General features: G+C 42.3%; 1 protein-coding gene across 1 annotated transcript; it reads left to right on the top strand.

Annotated features, from left to right (window-relative positions):
* The first annotated feature begins 4,027 nt into the window (after nucleotides 1-4,027).
* On the top strand, nucleotides 4,028-23,451 carry LOC132780300 (kallikrein-14-like). Its single transcript, XM_060783926.2, has 6 exons — nucleotides 4,028-4,373; nucleotides 9,836-9,920; nucleotides 14,053-14,233; nucleotides 17,648-17,898; nucleotides 19,463-19,599; nucleotides 21,989-23,451. The coding sequence occupies exons 2-6, from the start codon at nucleotides 9,878-9,880 to the stop codon at nucleotides 22,142-22,144; spliced, it is 768 nt and encodes a 255-aa protein (XP_060639909.2). The 5' UTR covers nucleotides 4,028-4,373; nucleotides 9,836-9,877; the 3' UTR covers nucleotides 22,145-23,451.
* Nucleotides 23,452-23,764: the final 313 nt, after the last annotated feature.

The raw sequence follows: 23,764 nt of genomic DNA, 5'->3' as shown, positions 1-23,764 counted from the left end.
TCAGGCTGCCATCACTTCAAAAATATTTTTGTCAAGAACCTAGAAAACTGTTGCAAGCATCATGAACAGTAGTTCACATCCTTAAGTCCTCCTAATATTTTGGATATCATCTCCCAGAATCCCTAACAGTTCGCCAAATTGGCTGGAGCTTCTGGGAGCTGAAGTCTAAAAACCCCGAAAGACCAAAGTTTAGTAACCACTGATGTAGGACAAAGTTCTATCATGCCTTGACCCCAGAAGCTGATGAGAAGCCCTTCCTACAGATCCCAATTGCCAACACTGTGTCTGGGAGAGAAGACCATTCAGGCCCTACTCTGCCATGCATTTGCCCCAGTGGTTAGCAAGAGTCTCTCCCTCCATATTCCAAATGCCATTGCTGTGGCCTCTGAGCAAGAGAAGTATCTGCTGGGCTCAATCCTCTCTCCCAGTGCCATTCCATTTTGCTTGAGTGTCTTGTCTTATTTAGACAGATCTGAGAATAGACAACTGACACATCAATGCCCGTAAGCCCTTCCAAGAGCCCTTTGGGCTGAAAGGTAGCACATCAATGTTTCAATCTATATAAATAAATATATAGTGTTAGTTTATGGGATTAACATAACTCAAAAACCACTGGATGAATTGACATCAAATTTGGACACAAGACACCTAACAACCCAATGTATGTCCCTCACTAAAAAAATTGATTTTGTCATTTGGGAGTTGTAGTTGCTGGGATTTATAGTTTACCTGCAATTAAAGAGCATTCTGAACTCTAAGAATAATGGAATTGAACCAAAAGTGGCACACAGGACTCTCAAGACCAACAGAAAACACTAGAAGGGTTTGGTGGGCATTGACCTTGAATTAGGGAGTTGTAGTTCACCTCCATCCAGAGAGCACTGTGGACTCAAACAATGATGGATCTGGGCCAAACTTGGCACAAATATTCCATATGCCCAAATATGAACACAGATGGAGTTTGGGGGAAATAGATCTTGACATTTGGGAGTTTATAGTTCACCTACAATCAAAGAGCATTCTGAACCCCGCCAATGACAAAATTGGGGCAAACTTCCCACACAGAACCTTCATGACCAACAGAAAATACTTAAGGCCATCCAGTCCAACTCCCTTCACCAGGGCAAGAAAATGTAATCAAAGCCCTCCTGACAAAGAGCCATCCACCATAGATATAGATAGATATATATGATTCACATACAGAGAGAGAAATAGTATCCTAGATTTGAAAGAGATCCCTAAAGAAGGACAATAATATGTTGCATGTTCCAGAGTAGGCACACCAGGCAATCTCCACATCAACACTGACAAAGAAACAGCAAGAAATACTATTTACCCATAAGCATAAAGAAATTACATATATTATTTATTTATTTATTTACTTCATTTGTATACCGCTCTTCTCAGCCCTTAGGCGAAACCAACACTTTCTAATTAGTTTAGTTTCCAGATCACTAGACTGGGCCACAGCAACATGTGGCAGGGGATGGCTAGTGAATCTATATAAATAAAAATGTAATGTTCGTTTGTGGGATTAACATAATTCAAAAACCATTGGATGAATTGACACGAAATTTGGACACAATACACCTATCAGGCCAACAAGTGACCATCACTCATAAAAAACAATGAAAAGCACAGCAGAAGGGACTTAAAAAGACAAAAAAACCCAAAAATATGTTACAGCACATGTGCAAAATGACTCCCTCAGGCAAACAAAACACACAATACCATATCCACACTCTCTTTTGGACTACAGCTCCCAGCATCCCCTAGACCAGGCCCCTTAGGAGAGGAAGATGATCCAAATGTACTGCTTCCAAGATGCAAGCTTTCTTCTCCTTGGATTTCTTTGAGAACATCCCAGTCCCTGCATATTTCTGATTTCTTATTCCTGGACTACAACTCCCAGCAAATCCTCTAGATAGATAAGACAGATAGATTGGATAGAGATAGATAGGTAGGTAGATAGATTGATCAGGAGGACTGCTGGGAGTTGCAGTCCAAGAATAGGTAGAGAAGGAAGAAAGGGGAGAAAGAGAACAGGAAAGAAAGGGGGGAAGGGAAGAGGAAGAGAAGGAAGGAGAGAATGAAAGGAAAAAAGGGAAGGAAGGAAGGAAGGAAGGAAGGAAGGAAGGAAGGAAGGAAGGAGAGAAAGCCTCCTTCTTTGGAGGCTTTTAAACAGAGGCTGGATGGCCATCTGTCGGGGATGCTTTGAATGCGATTTTCCTGCTTCTTGGCAGGAGGTTGGACTGATGGCCCACAAAGTCTCTTTCAACTCTATGATTCTATGATTCATCTTGATTGGGAGACACTGGAGTTGGCATGCTGGGATGGACCCTGAGATTTTGGACAGTTCAATCTTTAATTTAAAAGATGCTTAGCTTCTGAAGCTTCTTGCAGTATGGATACCTGCTCATTGATACTGTTGAACAGTTGTTGAAGTGGGGAGAGGATTCAAGAGCTGACAACATTGCTGCTGTTCTAGATGCCTATGCTCTGAGTTATGGAAGGAAATGGAAGCATCACTGTTTGTGGGGAGAAAGGTAAGATACAAATCCAATAGAATCAAAGAGTTGGAAGAGACCTCATGGGCCATCCAGTACACCCCCCCTGCCAAGAACCTGGAAAACTGCATTCAAAGCACTCCTGATAGATGGCCATCCAGCCTCTGTTTCAAAGCATCCAAAGAAGGAGCTTCCAACACACTTTGGGGCAGAGAGTTCCACAGCTGAACAGCTCTCACAGTCAGGAAGTTCTTCCTAATGTTCAAGTGGAATCTCCTTTCCTATAGTTTGAAGCCATTGCTCTGCACCCTAGTCCAGGGCAGTAGAAAACAAGCTTGCTCCCTCCTCCCTGTAACTTCCTCTCACATATTTATACATGGCTATCATGTCTCCTCTTGTTAGGGACCCCCAATTCAGGGTCCCTGCATTGGATCCGGTCACAGGAGGCAGAAAGACAAACACCCAATCTCAGGAGAAGTACAAAAGCAAGGTTTATTTTGTCATGATCATGAGACTGGCCAGCCATACCAAACATGCAGGTCTTTGTACTTTCAAGAGGCTGCCATGCCCAGTGTCTCTTCAGACACACATTATATAGACAAGACCCTTTGATACTGCAGCAAACTTTATCCAATTACAAATTACCACATAGGCTTAATTCCTTATTTGGCACATTAACTAACTGACTTCTTGCAAATCACATGATTTCTTGACAATGGAAAGTACAAGACCCAAATAGCTCTTTCCTCCATATATTGCAATAGACACTTTGTCAGCCTTTTAGCCTTCTGCCTGAACTGTCTTGTGAAAGTTGTTTATTGCACATGTTTCTTAGGTACTATCCACAAATATTCTAGACAAGATGGACCCTTAGTGTAAGCTCATTTCTAAATACAGGGGGAGTACATTTTTACCTTTGATTTCTCTAGTTTCATGATTATTGCCCTATCACTCTCAGCCTTCTCTTCTTCAGGCTAAACATGCCCAGCTCTTTAAGCTGCTTGTTCTCCAGACCCTTGATCATTTTAGTCCTCCTCCCCTGGACACATTCCAGCTTGTCAATATCTCTCTTCAAGTGTGGTGCCCAGAATTGGACACAATATTCCAGGTGTGGTCTAACCAAGGCAGAATAGAGGGGTATCATGACTTCCCTGGATCTAGACACAAGACTCCTATTGATGCAGGTCAAAATCCCATTGGCTTTTTTAGCCACCACATGATATTGTTGGCTCATGTTTAACTTGTTGTCCACAATAGTAAATGAATAAACAAGGCAGAAACTTACAAGAAAGTTGGGTGGTGTTTCTCCTTTTGATAGACACCCAAGACACTTAGATTTTCTTTTGGAGACAGAGAGCCTGCACTTCAGGTTTCCCTCGCATTAATCTTTCAGTGAGCTCAAATGAATACGTTCCAATTTCTCCTCTTCCTTTATAACTCTCATTCTTTCCAAGCAGACAACTATAGTAGTGGGGTTCTTTATTGCTTTCTCTCTCCCTCTCATTCTCACCCTTTATTACCCTTTGAGAATGCATTATATAGTCTCCACGATGCCCCAGAATTAACCTTGTGCCTAAATGTCTCTTGGCAGAGCTGCAAGAGAAACAACAATGTGAAGAGGTGGAGGGTGGAACCAACCTACTCAACACTTAATGTGGATTTTTTTGGGATGCTGACATGAGAAGATAGACAGGTCCTGCATTGACTCATTGCAAAGGCTCCAAAGCTGTGATGCATCACAGACCGAATTGGTCAGGGCCATCCTACTCTATGCGCATTTAAATCTTAACATCACTATTTATTCATCTGCTCTTCTTCGGACATTTGAGAGGCATCCTTCATCTGGTGCTTCATCAAGAACTGCAGGTGAGCGCGAGAATCAATATACAAATCTACTTGTAATCTTCTATTTAGAATTTTAACAGGGAGGAGGTCAGAAACTATGATTGGTTTTATTCTGGTTTTGATTTTTTAAAACAATATGTTGGTATTGTGTTGTCGAAGGCTTTCATGGCTGGAATCACTGGGTTGCGGTGTGTTTTCTGGGCTGTATGGCTATGTTCCTGAAGCATTCTCTCCTGACGTTTCCCCACATCTGTGGCAGGCATCCACAGAGGTTCTGAAGTCTGTTGGAAATTAGGCAAGTGAGGTTTATATATCTGTAGAATGTCCAAGATGGGAGAAAGAACTCTTGCCTGTTTGAGGCAAGTGTGAATGTTGCTTATGCCCATATATTTTAATCTATGTGTTTTAATGGCCTTATGTTTTCATCTATGTATTTTAACTATGTTGTACCCTGCCTTGAGCCATGAAGAAGGTGGTAAGAAATAAAATTTATATAAATAAATAAATAAATAAATAAATAAAGAGGAACATTAAAAAAGAAACCGGGGGATTCCAGACAAGAATCAATCAGGGCTAGCTAACACCTCCCAACAAAGGACCCCCAGGCAGCAACCAGTCAGGCTTTGAACCTGCAAGGCCATTAAATGCTAATCAAGGTGGCCAATTGCAACATTCACACCTTCCTCAAGCAGACACGCGTTCTTTCTCCGACCCTGGACATTCCACAGGTATATAAACCTCACTTGCCTAGTTCCCAACAGGCCTCACAACCTCTGAGGATGCCTGCCATAGATGTGGGCGAAACGTCAGTAGATAATGCTTCTGGAACATGGCCATACAGCCCAGAAAACTCACAGCAACTCAAATTTGTTGTTGTTATTATTCTCCCAATACGGGACCCAAGATGCTTTTCTATGGTCCATTGGATGCTATTCAACTATAACTAATCTTCAGGGCTAATGGGAATTGTAGTTCAACAAGATCTAGAACGCTAATAGACCACTTTACCACATTGCCTCAGACTTTTCCTAACCATATTTTCCTAAATATGTATGTACTATGTACTACTAAGGGACAACAAAGTAATACATAACTATGCACTACTAAGGGACCTACACGATGAACAAAAAATGTGGGTTGCAATAATGTTAAGCTATAACTTATGCCATCCTAACTCTCTAATAAGAAGACTGTCCTCATTACATTGGGCTTGTGAAGAAAGTAGTAGGTAGTAGATGTGAGCTACAGGCGAAAATGCTTTCATGACTGTTTTATAAAAGCTGTATATTCAGAAGCGTGATGTAGCTGAATTTTCATTTCATTAACATCACCTTGATATAGATCATAATTGGAGCTTCCAATTTTAGTTTCTAATTCTATAAACATGAACTAATTGTTTGTGTTATTAATTCAACATAGTAATGCAGAATTAAGCTTGCATTTTCTCAAATACTGGGTTTTTTAAAACCTGCATTATTTTTTCTTCTCTTCGGTCCCATCTACACTGCCATATAATGCAGTTTAAAACTGCAGTATATGGTCAGTGTAGATCAGTGGTTCTCAACCTTTCTTATGCTGTGACCCCTAAATAAAGTTCCTCATGTTGTGGTGACCCCAACCACATTTTCATTGTTACTTCATAATGGTAATTTTGCTACTCTTATGAAGCATAATGGAAATATCTGATATGCATGATGCATTTTCATTATTACAGATTAGACATAATTAAAGCATAGTGATTGATCACAAAAACAATGTTTGGGGAGTATGGACAGTGGATGATGGGATTTGCAGTACCTTCAACTGATTCAGCTGACTTCCACATACCACTGAGACACCCACAAATTAGAGACCTGGAACAAACTTGGCACACAGAACCCCAATGACCAACAGAAAATACTGGAGGGAGCTGGGAGGAATTGACAGTGATTTACGGAAGATGTAGTTCACCTCCATACGGAGAGCACTGTGAACCCAAATCTGTGCATTTGGACCAAACTTGGCACAAATACTCAATATGCCCAAATTTGAACACTGATGGGAGTTTGGGGAAAGCAGATCTTGACATTTGGGAGTTGCAGTTGCTGGGATGAATAGTACCCTGCCATCAAAGAGCATTCTGAACTTCAACAGCAATGGAATTGAACCAAACTTGAATTCCCATTACCAACAGAAAATACTGGAGAGGTTTGGGGAAAATAGACCTTGGCAGTTGGGAGCTACTGGGATGTATAGCTCCCCTACCATCAAAGAGCATTCTGAACTTCAGCAAAAATGGAAATTGAACCAAACTTGGCATATAAAACTCCCGTTACCAACAGAAAATACTGGAGACAACAAAGGATCTGGACCAAACTTGGCACACATACCTGATATGCCGATACTGCCTTACTGGAGAGTTGTGGGGTGAGCTGACCTTTCTTTCTGGGAGTTGTAGTTCTGAGCTCGGAAGGGTGCGGGGCAGGGCAGAAAAGGCTTCCCAAGCCGCAAGGCCGTGTGGGGGAAGTCCTCCGCCTGGCCCCCGTGCCCTTCCAAAGTCAGAAGGGCATGGGGGCCAGGCAAAAAAGTCTTCCCAAGCTGCAAGGCCGTGTGGAGGAAGCCCTCTGGCAGCTGTTTTAGAGGGGGCTTGGCCAACCAAGGCAGCTTTGCGACCCCCGAAAATGGCCCAACGACCCCCTGGGGGTTGCGACCCCCAGGTTGAGAACCACTGGTGTAGATTCATATAATACAGTGTAAATATATTGAATTGCCTTATATGAGTCTATACTTGCCATATAATGCAGATTCAAACTGCATTAATTGGCAGTATAGATGGGCACTTTGGGTAACATCCAGTCAAGTCTTTCCCATTCATGCTAACATTTCTGTCAATGAAGAAGGATGATTGTTCCTCTCCATCTTTCATGACAAGGGACCTTCTGGGATGGGTTAGAGCCAAGGGAGGCAGAGCAGAAAATACTGGCATATCCATGCTTGCATAATGTTGGATTGAACCCTTTGTCTTCCGATAGGTATGCAGGGTTTTGAAAACTGTGATAATTTTGCGCCATATCAATGCTCATCGAGAGTAGAGGTTCTCAAACCTTTTCTACCATGGAGCCCTTTCGGAAGCAAAAGTTTCTTGTGGAGCCCCAAGAAATATTTATATATTATATATAAGGTATATATATCTGGCATAGGCTGGACCAGTGGCAGATAGATGGAGAGTGTTTATCTGAATGAATTCACCCAGTGCACTTTCTCCCTCCCTCTCTCTCTCTCTCTCTCTCTCTCTCTCTCTATATATATATATATATATATATGGCAATATTTAAAATGGAGAGCAATTTTAACCAATATAAACGTAATAGTATTTCAGTGAAAGACCCTCGGAGCCATCCAGTCCTACCCCCTTCTGCCATGCAGGAAAAATATAATCAAATCTCCTCCAACAGATAGCCATCCAGCCTTTGTAAAAAAAAAAAAAAAAGGATTTTTCATGTCGGGAGCAACTTGAGAAACTGTAAGTTGCTTCAGGTGTGAGAGAATTGGCCATCTGCAAGAACGTTGCCCAGGGGACATCTGGATGTTTTGAACCTCCAACCTAACAATCTTTAGTCCTGCGGCACAAGAGTTCAACCCATTGAGCCAACGGGGGCCTTTGTAACAACAGCAGCAGCAGCAGAAACACCCACGGAGCCCCAAGGGCTTCCCAGAGAACAGTTTGAGAACCACTGATCAGTGGGATACGGCAACTTGAGCACTGAACTACAGCTTTGGAGAACAGGATTCAAATTCCTGTTTGGCCCTGGAAACCGACTCCATGTCCCTGGGCAAGTCCCGTTCTCTTAACCTCCAAGGGAAGAAAAACCAAATTCTCTCTGAAAAAACCTTCCCAAGAATAGGCAATATTGTTATAAGATTCCATAGGAATGCCCTTCCTATGGAAGTAAGATCAGCCCCCTCGCTGATGGTGTTTCGAAGAAGACTAAAAACTTGGATGTTTGAACGGGCATTCGGTTAACAGTGCAATCAATGTGAATGATTACAGGAATTGGAAAATCGGACGACGAATTGGATCATGATTTTAGTTATGAGTTGTATCGGGTTAACTATTGTTGTGCTAATATTGTGTATTATGCTTTTGTGATCTTAAATTGTGTATTGTTGTTGATTTTATTCTTGTTGTAAACCGCGTTGAGTCGCCGGCCAGGCTGAGAAACTGCGGTATACAAGTAAAGTAATAAATAAATAAATAAATAAATAAAGATTCCCTTAGGGTTATCATAAGTCTGAAACAACTTGCTGGCACACAGCAACAACAAAATACAATATATTTGGTTTTCAAAACAATTTTTGTTTTATGTATTTGATATATTACATCAATTTTTATATATATCCTGCTCTTCCATGGATCTCTGAACTGCTAACCATTAAAACACTCTACTTAACTGATTGAAATAACACTGCCCCACAACACATTTTGGTGCCTCAAATGTTTGCTCTGTTTCTGGTTAGGTTATATATGGAGGGCCCCCTGGTGGCGCAGTGGGTTTAACTGCTAAGCTGCTGAACTTGCTGACCGTTAGGTTGGCGGTTCGAATCCAGGGAGCGGGGTGAGCTCCAGCTGTTAGCCCCAGCTTCTGCCAAACTGGCAGTTAGCAGTTCCAAAACATGCAAATGTGAGTAGATCAATAGGTACCCCTTCTTTGGGAAGGTTACGGCACTCCAGGCAGTCATGCTGGCCACATGACCTTGGAGGTGTCTATGGACAATGCCGGCTCTTCAGCTTAGAAATGGCGCTGAGCATCACGTCCCAGAGTCAGATACGACTAGACTTAATGTCAGGAGAAATCTTTACCTTTACCTTTATTTATGAACTGCTGATTCAAAAAAGTCACCAGTTTTCTCCCATCAGCTGTAGTTTTTGAGATACAGAATATATGCCATATACCAGATGTCATCTGCTCACCAGAAAATTATGATAACCATATATAGAAAACTAGAGCTGATGCAATCTATCCAATGCAATTTTCTGAATCAGTGCCTCATAGAATCCTAGGAAAAGGTCTAAAAACCAAGGCACCGAGATACTTTTTTTATTTAGCTGTGTAATCTAGTTGCCTCAATTAGCATAATTGCTTATCTCTTTCAGTTCTATTGCTTAGTTATTATTATAATGAGAAAAATATATAAATGAGTGGTAGGGAAAAAGAAACATTTCCTCTTCCCAATGCAACTGCACTTCCTACACTCCACCTCCAAGAAGTTCACACATGTCCTCACCCAAAAGGAAGTGTTTATCTTGTTAGTAATAATCCCTGTTTGCTGCAGTATCAGTATGAATGATCGTGTATCATGAATAATAATGGCCAGAGGACTGTTTACATAAATAATTACTGATAATAACACTGTTCAGTATCATTTCTTGGGATGTGTTTGCAGACCAGTATCAGGATCTTGCACAAACCATTCATGAACCTTGCAAATCTTTTGCCCTGCAGCCGGAAGATTAATAGGCTCCTGTTGATCCAGTTGGTGCAGCTATGAAGCTCTTGGTCTTTGGATTGCTTGTGATGGCCTCTGCAGGTAAGGAAAAATCATTCTGGAGAAAGGTGGTCTCAGGGTCAAAGTCCCAGGAATTTCTGACTATAAAGTCATAGAATCATAGAGTTGGGAGGAAACACAAGGACCAACTTCTTGCAATATACAAACACACAATAAAAGCAGTCTTAAAAGTTGGACATCAAAACTCTGTTCAAAGAATTCCAAAAAAGAAGACCCCTAAAGCCTCCAATGCACTCTATTCCAGTGTTGATTGGCACTTAATGTCAAGAAGGTCTTCCTAATGTTTAGGTGGAATCTTTCCCTCTAATTTGAATCTGTTGGTTCTTGTCCTATTCTCTAGGATTGAGTCCACACAAGGCTCTATTCCAGTTCAAGTTCTCTGTATCCTGCCTTTGTTAGACTCTAGTCTCGGCACTTCCAGACAGGCCCCAAAATGTGAGGCCTGTCGGGCTTTTACCGGAGGGGTCCAAATGACATCTCTGGGAAAAGAGAATTAATTTGGGACAAAGCAGGTAAACTCTGCTTTGTCCCGGATTAATTAAATGTCCAATTAGACTCAGGCCTTCCTGGATAGCATAGGGACACCCACCCGGGAAAGCCCGGGATTTTGGGGTGGGCATGAGTTTCCCCCTTGTCGTTCTCACCCATTTTATTCTGAAGTCAAATTTGTCCTGAAAGCCACACATTTCCTTCTCCCTCAAGACACCTTAGTGCAAAGGGTGCTTCTGGCAGGTTACATGGCTCCTATATCAGATGGCTTTAAGTCACACAATTGCTACTGCGCCATCTTTTTTTCTTTCCAATCTACTTCTTTCCAATCAGATCTATCACCCAATAACCTTTCTTCCTTTTCTGTCAACCTGATCATGCACCTGATCCCAAGGTATGGCTTCCCTATTCCATATCCTTCCCAGGCTCCTGTTTTTCCCATCTATTCTAGAAACCTGATGTCCCCTTGCCCTTTCCTCCCAGTCTCCATCCACATCAGACACTGCAGTATCCATTTAATACAATGCCAAGTTCTTAAACTTTGGTTGTTGTATTTTAAAACACATTTCAACTGTATCCTTGGTTTGCTCCTGATATCTATGATACATAAATAAAAATGTAATGTTTGTTTGTGGAATTAACATAACTCAAAAACCATTGGGTGAATTGACACCAAATTTGGACACAATACATCTATCTGGCCAAAGAGTGACCATCACTCATAAAAACACTGAAAATCACAATGGAAGGGACTTAAAAAGCTAAAAATTAAAAAATACACTGATGCATGTGCAAAACCACACACATATATATGCCAACATACATATACACATATACACAAATATATACACACACAAAACACATAGACACAGACTGGGCCACAGCAACGCCTGGCAGGGGATGGCTAGTGATAAATAAATAGATCCATTTAACTGCTTTTTTCATGTCAGGAGCGACTTGAGGAATTGTAAGTTGCTTCTGGTGTGAGAGAATTGGCCGTCTGCAAGGACACTGCCCAGGAGACACCTGGATATTTGCTATTTTACCATCTTTGTGAGATGCTTTTATCATGCGCCCGCATGGGGAGCTGGAGCTGACAGATAGAGCTCAACCCACTCTCCCCGGATTCAAACCGCTGAGCTGTCGGTCATCAGTCCTGCCAACATAATGGTTTAACCCATTCGCCACCGGAGGGCATTTAACTGCTGGAGATGGGATTATGAACTTTGTGGATCCTACTGCATCCTCTGTTTCAGGGGGACACTTTTTGCAAACCTGCTTCATCTAGATGTGCAATTTGCTGTGTCTGGCACTGGTCACTCTCACAAGTTTGACACCATCCTAGCCTGTTTTAAATGTGGATCCTTAAACCCCTAAAGGAAGCTTGGACAAAACCGGTGAAGCAGCAAGGCATGTATTGATTACAATATGTCCTTATAAGAATGAGTGTACCCTAAGCAAGCAAGCCCACACACCAAGCAAAGTTCGGCACAAGTTTATATACCCTTTTTACTGCCGTTCTTCTCCTCTCCTTTTCCCATTAGCTGGGTAATCAGAGGTTTATAGGTTTCCCAGCTGCCTAAACGCCTGCAGAGCAACTCCTTAGCCCAGGGGTCCTCAAACGTTTTAAACAGAGGGCAAGGTCACAGTCCCTCAAACTGTTGGCAGGCTGGATTATAATTTGAAAAAAGCATGAATGAATTTCTATGCACACTGCACATATCTTATTTGTAGTGCAAAAACACTTAAAAACAATACAATAATTAAAATGAAGAACATTTTTAACAAATATAAACTTATTCGTATTTCAATGGGAAGTGTGGACCTGCTTTTAGCTGATGGATAGTATTGTTGTTGTTGTTGTTGTTGTTGATGTTGTGTGCTTTCAAGTCGTTTCAGACTTTGGTTGACCCTGAGAGAGGGCTGCGTAAATGACCTTGGAGGGCAGCATTCGGCCCTCGGGCCTTAGTTTGAGGACCCCTGTCTTAACTTGCTTAAACAATAAGTCTTTCTTCCTTCATATGCCAAATATACAGTTATTTTAAAAAACTATATTCAAAGCAAAATAGCAAGGATATACAAGTGAGTTCACAAAAGCAACATTTCTACACCAAGCCGCCTCCTTACATACATATTTGCAAAAGGAACACTTTCTACTTCTCACAGACCCAGACATTCATTCATCCTTCTTTCTTTAATTTACTTTTCATTTTTTTCTAGTAGAGATACTTTCCAAATTCTACTTAAATAACTGTACTAACTGAGTTCTGTGGTTTCATGAACATTTGGTGTAAAATGTTTTATTGAGGGTGAATAGAGATTTGGATAAAGTTGATGAATGACCATTGGGGTGGCAGTTGATTGAGTCAGAGTAAATAGGTGAGTTCCAAAGAAGTTTGGGCAAGATGTAACCTTGTGTGTGGGACTTCAATTTGCCTGTACCCTTATGACAGTGGTTCTCATCCTGTAGGTTCCCAGATGTTTTGGCCTTCAACTCCCAGAAATCCTAACAGCCAGTAAACTGGCTGGGATTTTTTGAGAGTTTTAGGCCAAAACACTTGGGGACCTACAGGTTGAGAACCACTGCCTTATGATGACCACATGCATTCCGTAGGGGTTTCTTAAGCAAAGGATACTCAGAGGAGGTTTTATTGGTTCCTCCCTCAGAAATATAGCCTATAGCACCTGGTATTGATTGGCAGTCTCCCATTCAAGTAACCCTGTTTAACTTATACAAGGGTTGAATGAAAAGTAATGCCTCCACCTTCGTAACTCCTCAACAGATGGCAGTACTGGTATGCGGCAGGTACTGGCTTGTTCAGTAGACTCTCCTCTACAGGTCCATTTTGGCAAGAAGCCTTAGCATTGAACTGTTGTGTTGTTAAAGTGCGAAGTATGGAACTCTGCTCAGACAGTCAGTCAATGCAACTTAAGCAACATGCAGTCATTGAATACGTGATAACAGAAGGTGTCACCCCAAAAGAGATTCATCAGAGAATGCAATCTGTTTATGGTGATTGTGTTGATGTGAATACTGTGTGTCTATGATGAATCTCCTTTGGGGTGACACCTTCTGCTGTCAAGAATTCAATGACTACACTTTGCTTGTCGCGTTGACCGACCGTCTGTGCAGGGTTCCATACTTCGCACTTCAACAACAGAACCGTCCAATGCTAAGGCTTCCCGCCAAAATGGAACTGTAGAGGAGAGTCTACTGAACAAGCCAGTACCTGCCGCATACCAGTACTGCCATCTGTTGAGGAATAACGAAGGTGGAGGCATTACTTTTCATTCAACCCTCATAGTATCTGGTGCCTTTGAGATATTTAGACCAAGAAGCAAATTGAATGGTGCAATATAAATCTGTGTAGATCACCGATTTGGATGACGTCTAAGATCCATTAGCTTTACAAATAGCTCCTGCCAAAAATGAAAACGCTTACAACTGGTTTGTCAACGTGGGTCACCACAAGTATCTGCATTATTGGACCTTCTATGTGGTCTTCCATACTAAACACAACAGTACTATTAGGAAGCACACATATTTGGCTGCTGATTTTGTTTGTCTTCTTTCATGGGAGTTTTTGAGAGAAGTGATAGTGGTTAGTTACGTTAGAGTTCTTGTAATTAAGAATGTTTTGTTTTGTGTTCCATGTTTTTGCAGCCTTTGCACAGGATGGGACTGGAGAACGGATCATTGGAGGATATAACTGCCCAGAGCGCTCCAGGGCCTTCCAGGCTGCCCTTGTTACAGGACGCAGAGGAAACTGGAACATTTATTGTGGTGGGAGCTTAGTACATCCGTGTTGGGTGCTCTCTGCAGCCCACTGCAAACCCAGGGAAGGGTAAGTTGAGGGGAGCACTGCTCAGGTGGAGGTGCAGGGGAGGGGAAAGCCGCCTCCCACAACTTAGAATCATAGAGTTGGAAGAGACCTCGTGGGCCATCCAGTCCAACCCCTTGCCGAGAAACAGGAAAATCAATTCAAAGCACCCCCGACAGATGGCCACCCAGCTTCTGTTTAAAAGCCTCCAAAGAAGGAGCATCCACCACACTCTGAGGCAGAGAGTTCCTTCTGAACAGCTCTCACAGTTAGGAAGTTCTTCCTAGTGTTCAGGTGGAATCTCCTTTCCTGTAGCTTGAAGACATTATTCCACGTCCTAGTCTCCAGAGCAGCAGAAAACCAGCCTGCTTCCTTCTCTCTATGACTTCCCCTCACATATTTATACATGGCCCTCATTATGTCTCCTCTCAGCCTTCTCTTCTGCAGGTTAAACATGCCCAGCTCTTTAAGCCGCTTCTCATAGGGTTTGTTCTCCAGACCCTTGATCATTTTAGTCACCCTCTGGACCCATTCCAGCTTGTCAACATCTCCCTTCAATTGCGGTTGCCAGAATGGGACACAGTATTTCAGGTGTGGTCTGACCAAGGCAGGCCAACATCCTTGTTCTGTCGCGCACTGGGTCTGAACAAAATGTCTTTATTCTATAGGACGTATGTTTTTAACCCAATGGGAAGCCGGGGTGCCCGAAGAGAGATTGTTAGAGATCTCCTGAAGTAATGGGCTTTAGAGTCTTTAATGGTACAACAAAGTCTTTATTAAGGAACAAATCTTCAAACAACACTTCGAGGCTTTTCTATTTTAGTCTTTAAGAGACTGGCACTGACTTAGATTAACTGTACTCTCTCTGCATGAGGAAGAACTCTTTATAATCTCTCCCAGGCCGCTTTCTATCTATGCCTCGTTGGCGTGGGTGCTACTACCAAAACCACATGCGTCTGGGTATCGGGCAGACCTTACCAGCTGAGGCTTGAAGATATTGCAGCTGGAATTCCGTGGTTCTACAATGCTGTCTAATGGGAACTTCAGGGCTGTTATCCCCTCTGGTGCTGTGAGGCTGAGAGGCTGTGAGCTCTCAGCCAGAGCCTTTGGGATCTTTTCCTTCTGTTTCCCTGGATAGTTTGTCCCGGATAGTTCTGAAAAATGAAGCCTTTCCTACGGGATGAGCTGCCTGCGTCCTATAGACTAGCTTCCTTGTGAGTGACTGACTAAAAATGGCTCCCTTCTCTTCTGAAACCCAAAAAGGGGGCGGAACTAAGGAACCTAATGATGGTGGACAGGTTGCCTGCCCTATAACTGCAAACTTTAACAGGAAGCCACCCTCCTGCAGAATCCCAAGCCTTGGGCTGCAAATAACACTTAATACAAGGCAAATAAGTTGGAGCTTCTGGTACAGCTGTACCTGCACAATCCCATTGGCTTTTTTAGCTGCCACGTGACATTGTTGGCTCATGTGCGCCTTCTTGTCTACGAGGACTCCAAGATCTTTTTCACACGTACTGCTATGGAGTCAGACAACCCCCATCCTAAGTATTTTGCATTTGTCTCTGTTGAACTTCATTTTGTTAGTTTTGGTCCATCTCTCTAATCTGTTAAAATAGTTTTGAATTCTGCTCCGGTCTTCTGGAGTATTGGCTATCCCTCCCAATTTGGTGTCACCTGCAAAAGTGATGATCATGCCTTCTAACCCTTCATCTAAGTCATTAATAAAGATGTTGAATAGTATGGAATCCTGCAGTACTCCACTCGTCACTTCTTTCCAGGGTGAAAAGGAAGCATTAGTGAGCACCCTCTGGGTTTGTTCACTTAACTAATTACAGATCCACCTAACCATAGTTTTGCTTAACCCATATTTGACTAGTTTGTTTGCCAGGAGGTCATGGGGGACCTTGTTGAAGGCCTTACTGAAATCCAGATAAGCTACATCCATGATGTCCCTGCATCTACCCAGCTTGTAACTCTATTGAAAGAAGAGATCAGATTAGTCTGGCATTATAAATCCATGTTGACTATTAGCAATGACTGCATTCCTTTCTAAGTGTTTGCAACATGAGGCTGACCGGACGGTAATTATATGGGTCGTCCTTTTTTCCCTTCTTGAAGATTGGGACCACATTTGCCCTCCTCCGATCTGCTGGGACTTGTCCCGTTCTCCAAGAATTCTCAAAGATGTTGTCAGTGGTTCCGAAATGACTTCTGCTAGTTCCTTCAATACTTTTGGATGTAGTTTATCAAGCCCTGGGGACTTGAATTCGCTTAGAGTGGCCAGGTATTCCTAGACGACTTGTTTCTCTATTTGGGGTCGGATTTCCCCTAATCTTTCATTCACTCCATGTTGCTGAGGTTGAGGACGGCTTTCTGTAGCGAGAAGACAGGCAAAGAAAGCATTAAGTAGTTCTGCCTTTTCCCTATCTCCTGTCAGCATCTCCCCATCTTCTCCTCGCAGAGGCCCTATATCCTCATAGTTCTTTCTTTTTCTACCGATGTCAGCAAAGAAAAAAAAATCTACTATTGCACAGTGATGTAGCCTGGAAGTTTCAAACTGCCATTCTCATGCAATTTTAGCTGACATGACGCATACTTATTTTCCAATCACATGCTAAAACACAATTAGACCTAGGTGAAGCACAGAGAAGGCCCTGTCTCTGTGGGGCCACCACAGAGACAGGGCCTTCTCTGTGGTGGCCCCTTGGCTATGGAACTCTCTCCCGAGCAAGATTAGATCTGCCCCCTCCCTCTTGTCCTTCAGGAGGGTAGTGAAATCCTTGTTATGGAACGAAGCATTCCCAGAATAATGGCTGAGACTGGTTATAGACCAAAGTGAGTGACCACATATGCGGACTGAGTTTAACATGATTTTACCTTGGCGATTTGGTATATATGTATTTTATCCATATGTATTTTAATCTTGTATTGTTGTATTATGTTTTAACTTGTATTAGTAGCATTGAATCCTTGCTGTAAGCCGGTCTGAGTCCCTCTACGAAGGTGAGAAGATCGGGATATAAAAGTTTTAAATAAATAAATAATAATAAATTCCACAAGTCTCTCTAAAAAGGCAAAGGTTTTCCCCTGACATTAAGTCCAGTTGTGTGCTCATCTCCATTTCTAAGCCAAAGAGCCGGCGTTGTCCGTAGACACCTCCAAAGTCATGTGACCGGTATAACTGCATGGAGTGCCCGTACCTTCCTGCCAGAGTGGTACCTATTGATCTACTCACATTTGCATGTTTTCGAACTGCTAGGTTGGCAGAAGCTGGGGTTAACAGTGGGAGCTCATGACGTTTCCCAGATTCGAACCTGCGACCTTTCGGTCAGCAAGTTCAGCAGCTCAGCGCTTTAACCCGCTGCACCACTAGAGGCCCCAAGTCTCTCTACCTGTTACTTATTTTGTCCTTCTTTTTGCCTCCTATTCCTATAGCATGAAGGTATGCCTAGGAAAGAGCAACTTGAAGAGGATGGAAAGGTCAGGACAGTGCTTGAATATTGCAGAAGTCAGAGTCCACCCAGAGTATGACCGGAGGAAAAACAACAAGGATTACATGCTGCTCCGTCTTCAACCTTGTGCCAGATTGAATGATGCTGTGAAGACCATTCAGCTGCCGTCCGGCTGCCCCAATGATGGGAGGCCATGTACTGTCTCTGGCTGGGGCACCACTAGATCTCCTCAAGGTGAACAAAGAACCTCTTAAAATACCTTAAGGCATAGGAAAGCTGCTTCTAGAGAACACAATTCCTAGCCATTTTACCAGGCGGTAGCTATAACTGCACCAGATAGTTCCTGATATCAGAGCTGTTAGATTATTGGAAGAGCTTGGAAATGTTTACATCTTGAACTACAACTCTCAGAGTCTCCTAGCCAGCATTTCCAGGCTTCCAAGTCCCCCTTTCTGTGGTTTGTGACCTTCCTTGCATTCCGAAACCATGTTGGAAACAACTGAATGGTGACTTCATAATTCCTTAAGAGTAGAGCGCTCCATCTGTGAATATTCCAGTCAGATTTTTACTTTAAATTTAGTTTTGGTTATTTCTTCCCATTAGGATCTACTGTATATACTTGAGTATAAGCCAACCCAAATCTGACTCTGGCACAAACCAGTAAAGGTGGTCCCAGTGGTGATTGGCACACTGGGTGCAGTGCCTAAAGACCTTGGCCTGCACTTAAACACAATCGGCACTGACAAAATTACCATCTGCCAGCTGCAGAAGGCCACCTTACTGGGATCTGCACGCATTATTTGCTGATACATCACACAGTCATAGACACTTGGGAAGTGTCCGACATGTGATCCAATTCAATAGTGAGCAGAGTGTCTGCTGTGGACTCATCTTGTTGGGTTTCAAACAATAATAATTTATTTGCATTCCGCCCTTCTCACCCCGAAGGGGACTCAGGGTGGATCACAGCACAAATACACGGCAAACATTCAATGCAGCTTTGTATAGACAGTACACAGACAGAATAGATAGCAGGCGTGTTGTTTTGATGACATGGAAGGTTGAGTCCAGCCACAGGGGGTGCTGTTGCTCCATCCTCTATGACCAAGAGCCTCCAGGACTTCCTTCTTCCTTGTGGTCGCCCAGCATTTTCTGATCTTTCTTTATGGCGTTGTAAAACAACACCCCCACTCTTTTAGTGGTACCTTATTTCTCTAATTACAGCTAAAGCTGTTTTCAAACTGCTTAGGTAAATAGTGAGCAGGGCTGACAGTTGCCTGCTCACACTGACCCGGGGCTTCGAACTTGCAACTTTTCAGTTGGTAGATCTTATCATTGCTTGTGATTTACCAGCTGCGCTAAACCCCCTTTCTGTGGTTTGTGCCCTTCCTTGCATTCTGAAACCATGTTGGAAACAATTGAATGGTAACAACAAACATTACACAATGCTTTAAGAGTAGAGCGCTCCATCTGTGAATATTCCAGTCAGTTTTCATTCTGCTATTGGTCACAATTTTTTTTTACTTCAGATTTAGTTCTGGTTATTTCTTCACATTAGGATCTACTGTATATACTCGAGTATAAGCGAACCCGAATATAAGCCGAGGCACCTAATTCTGAGGAACACAATTCCCAGCCATTTTACCAGGCGGTGGCTATAACTGCACCAGATAGTTTCCAATATCAGTGCTGTTAGATCTTTAGAAGAGCTCCTGACACGAGAAAAAAACTGTTTCTCTTTCTAATGCTGCTTCTGTTCAACCAACGTTAACACTTTTGTATTGTATGTCTCTTCCAGCAAAGCTTCCAGCACAGCTGCAGTGTGCAAATGTCAGTATTGTCCCTCAACAGAAATGCAATAGAGCATATCAAGGGGCCGTTACGCCATACATGGTGTGTGCTGGAGTACCACAAGGAGGCACCGACTCTTGCCAGGTATGGGAAGGAGAATAGCCATTTGAGATTTAGCTGTAATCCGTGAAGGGAGGGTGAGAGAGATTTAATTATGACTGGATGGAAAAGTGTGTAGCCTTTCAATACTCTTAGGCAGGGGTCCTCAAACTATGGCCTGTGGGCCACATGCGGCCCGCCAAGGACATCTGTCTGGCCCGCCGGGTGTGGAGAAGGGTGAGTCCCCCATCTCCCCAAGATGTGCTAGGCCTCATCCAATAAGTGAAGGAGGAAAATTTCTGCTGCCTCCCACAACACAAAATCTGTTAGCGGAAAAACCATTGGCTGCATTCCAAAACAAAAAATTCACTGGAAAAGTTGCAAAAGGAGTTCCAATTTAGATTTAAAGAGCTTCATTTCCATGAACAGGACATACAACTTTTCCGCAATCCATTTTCTATTGACATTGAAAATGTGGATACAATTTATCAAATGGAACTGGCTGAACTGTTTTTAGGCTATCTGGCGTGAGGCCTTACTGGGTACCCGAGTAAACCTTACCAGCCAAAACTTTAAAGATTTCCAGTTGGAGTCCTTTGGATCTGTAAAACTGTTTTCTTCAGAGGCTTTAGAACTGTCTTCCCCAGAAGCTTTGGGACTGTTTTTCCCCATAGCTTGTAGAGCTGTGAGGCTGTAAATTCCTCAGCCAGAGCTGTAAGAAACAAAGCTTCTCTACAGGTGAGAAAAATCTCACATCCTGTGACTGAGCTTCCAAACTGTAAGACTGAAAGACTGAACTAAAATGGTTCCCTTTCCCTCCTGGAACCCTGGGGAAAGGGGCGGAACTAAAGAACTTAATGATGATAGGCAGGCTGCTAGCCCTATGGCTGCAGCCTGGGGGGAGCTGCCTAGCTGCAAAATGCATGATTAACAGAAACACATGCAAACTATCCATTCATAAAAAGGATATTTAGGCTTATGGTACAGCTGTACCAGCACATTCTTCAATGTAAATGTGCTTACGTATCCTTCCGATAATAATAAAGAGAATAAAATCATGGAAATGTAATAACAGCAATAACAGAGTAAAATAATAAATGTAATAATAATAGAGTTGCCGGTGGGAAAGTAACAGTGCAGTTATGCCGACCACATGACCTTGACCTTAAAATAATAAATGTAATAAAATAATAATAAATAGAGTAAAATAAAAATGTGATAATAATAAATAGAATAAATAATAAATGTAATAATAACAATAATAAATAGAGTCAAATAATAAATGCAATAATAGTAACAAAAATAAATGTAATAACAATTATAATAAAGTAAATTAATACATGTAATTATAATAATTAAGAAGAATAAATAGAATAAAATGATAATGTAACAAAAATGATAGGGTAAAATAATAAATGTAATAAAAATAACAATAGCAGAGTAAAATAATATATAATCAAGACTCGAGTATAATCTGAGAGGGGCCTTTTCAGCCTAAAAAAAGGGCTGAAAAACTAGACGTGCACACGAATATATACGGTACATTACGTCATGATTGTAACTTTAATGTGAAAAATGCAATATGTCTTTTTGTGAGTTTTAAACTTATGGGAAAGCGATATCCATCATTGATAGAAGAAGAATATCATCTTTAAAGTAACAGTTTATGAACAGTTATGGGTGATTTTATGATGACGAGGAATAGAATACCACAACCCAGTAGGTAGGTAGCAGGATTCGGCTTTGTGTGTTTTTAAAATTTCCATTTTAACATATTTTTAAAATGGGAAAGTAAATAAGTATTCCTTTTAAAACTATATGATGGCAACTACCTACCTTCTGAGAACTTTTCTGTGATAGTAACAATGGCCCACCTGTTGGCACAGCAGGTTAAATCGCTGAGCTGCTGAACTTGCTGACCAAAAGGTTGGCAGTTTGAATACGGGGAGTGGGGTGAGCTCCTGTTGTTAGGCCCAACTTCTGCCAACTTAGCTGTTCGAAAACTTGCAAAAGTGAGTAGATCAATTGGTACCGCCTTGGCAGGGAGGTAATGGCGCTCCATGCAGTCATGCTGGCCACATGACCTTGGAGGAGTCTACGGACTATGCTGGCTCTCTGGCTTAGAAATGGCACCACCCATGACTAGACTTAATGTCAGGGGAAACCTTTACCTTTTACTAACTAATTTTTAAAATAGTTTTCCAAGTTTTGTGTATTGAACAGAATTAATCAGGTCAATGAATGGGATGCACTCCAGTTGGAGTGAACTACAATCCTTGTCCTGGCCAATAAACATTGGCTGTGTTGGTTGTAGTGATGGGGCTTTTCCATCAAACACAATTGGAGAGTTACAGATTGGGTCTTGCCAGGCAGGGATGTCAATCAAACATGGACATATCTGCAAATCACTGAATTCTAACTTTTCTCTCTTTAGGGAGACTCTGGGGGCCCGCTTGTCTGCAACGGAGAGCTTGAAGGTGTGGTTTCTTGGGGCACATACGTGTGTGCGCAGAAAGGGAATCCAGGTGTATATGCCAAAGTCTGCTGTGTTGTGCCCTGGATCCAGAAAACTATCAATGGGACATGGTGACTCTTACCAAACTCCGCACAGAAAGAGGAATCACCTCAAAGGCTCCAACAACTAATTGTCCTCCTCGTGTTTCTATTTCTCTTCCAACATTTTTCAGGGTTCCTGTAATTGCAAAGAGCACCCCACATTTGTTAAGGTCATGCCAGTCTCTCTGTCAGGGTGACTTGCGCTAGTCTACTCTTTTAATTGAAAATTAATGGTTCTATTCTCTCTCCTTATATTAGGGAGAGAGGTGTGATTGTGGGGATAATACAGCTTTTGGCCATGGGGATAGAGGGAGAAGCTGGAGGGACAGTAAACATCTGCTTTGCTGGGGTGGAAAGTGATGGTAAACACCTTCTTGTTCTACCAAAACAACATTGTGGAGGATGCTTCAGACAGTTTCCAGTATTATTTCAAATTATCACATAGTCATGTATCCATCAAGGGCCAAAATTATGGATTTTTATATGGCCCATGGATAAGTCGAGGGGAAAACAACAGAGCTCCCTCAGGGGGGCAGCCATTTATCTGCCCAGGAATTCAAAAAAGCCAGAAGCTGCCTATAAAGAAATTAAGATTTATTTGATAAATAAAATCCCAGTGCTGTTCCACCAATTATAAAGAGATCCTTATTTAATTAGTTACATAATTAGAGATGCAGACTCTCAAATGCTCTTCGGCAGGGGGTACCCTTCATTCAGTCATCCCACCGCTGCCACCAATTATAACAAGTAGGGTTTTTTTAAAAACAAATGCTGCCACCAGTAAGTTCTTGTTTTCTGCTTAAAGCTGCTTTTGAACCTTTAAGCACAGAGGCACACTTGAGGCAGATGTAATGAAAAATAAACAATGAAGTTTATTTACAAGAATAGGAACAATTCAGGTACAAAGTTTGGCTGTTTCAGAGATTTGTCTTAAAAACATGTGGTTACATAAACAGTTCTGACTTAGCTACACAAGAAACTCTTCTTTCTCCCTCCACCAGAATAATACTGACAGGATAGTTTCTCTGATGGTAATTCTACACCAGCACAGATAGTCCTATCTTGGATCTATCTCTCTGTTTCCCAGCTATCTTCCTAATAGCTGTGAACTCCTCACTAGCTGTCCCTGCTAGCAACTCTGACCAATCTCAGGCCTTTCTCTCTAACCCTATACACGAAACTCCTAACACCCTCTCCCTTCAACACCCAAATTCAATCTCTTGACAGGAATTAAAAAACCTCTCTCTAAAGACAATTTTTCTATCTCGCCAAGTTACGCTCTGCCCACTCTAACTTAGTCAATCACATTCCTCTCTCATTTCCCTCCAAAGTTGCTTTTACTAAACAATACAGTGTTTCCTGACTTATCATGGGTGTTACATTCCAGGACCACCTGCGATAAAGGAAAACCCGTGAAGTAGGGATGCTCCTCCTTCCCCCTAACCTCCTCCTTCCCTGCTCACACGGGGAAGGAAGGAAAGGAAGCAAGCCCTCCTCCTCCTCCTCCTCTTCCCCCTCCTCCCATGTGTGTGCATGGAGAAGGAAGGAAAGGAAGCAAGCCCTCCTCCTCCTCCTCTTCCCCCTTCCCTGCGAAACAGCGAGTCCGCAGAAAGCGAATCGCAAAGTAGCGAGGGAACACTGTATTCACATTGGC

Source organism: Anolis sagrei, chromosome X, assembly GCF_037176765.1.
Source record: "Anolis sagrei isolate rAnoSag1 chromosome X, rAnoSag1.mat, whole genome shotgun sequence".
Classification (NCBI taxonomy): Eukaryota; Metazoa; Chordata; class Lepidosauria; order Squamata; family Dactyloidae; genus Anolis; species Anolis sagrei.
This window is presented reverse-complemented; position numbering and strand designations above follow the sequence as displayed.

Bases quoted from the DNA above. Each gene is read 5' to 3' on its own strand.
- LOC132780300 (XM_060783926.2), top strand. From the start codon at position 9,878: ATGAAGCTCTTGGTCTTTGGATTGCTTGTGATGGCCTCTGCAG. The intron at 9,921-14,052 runs GTAAGGAAAAAT...ATGTTTTTGCAG, and splicing joins GCTTGTGATGGCCTCTGCAG to CCTTTGCACAGGATGGGACT. The intron at 14,234-17,647 runs GTAAGTTGAGGG...CTATTCCTATAG, and splicing joins CACTGCAAACCCAGGGAAGG to CATGAAGGTATGCCTAGGAA.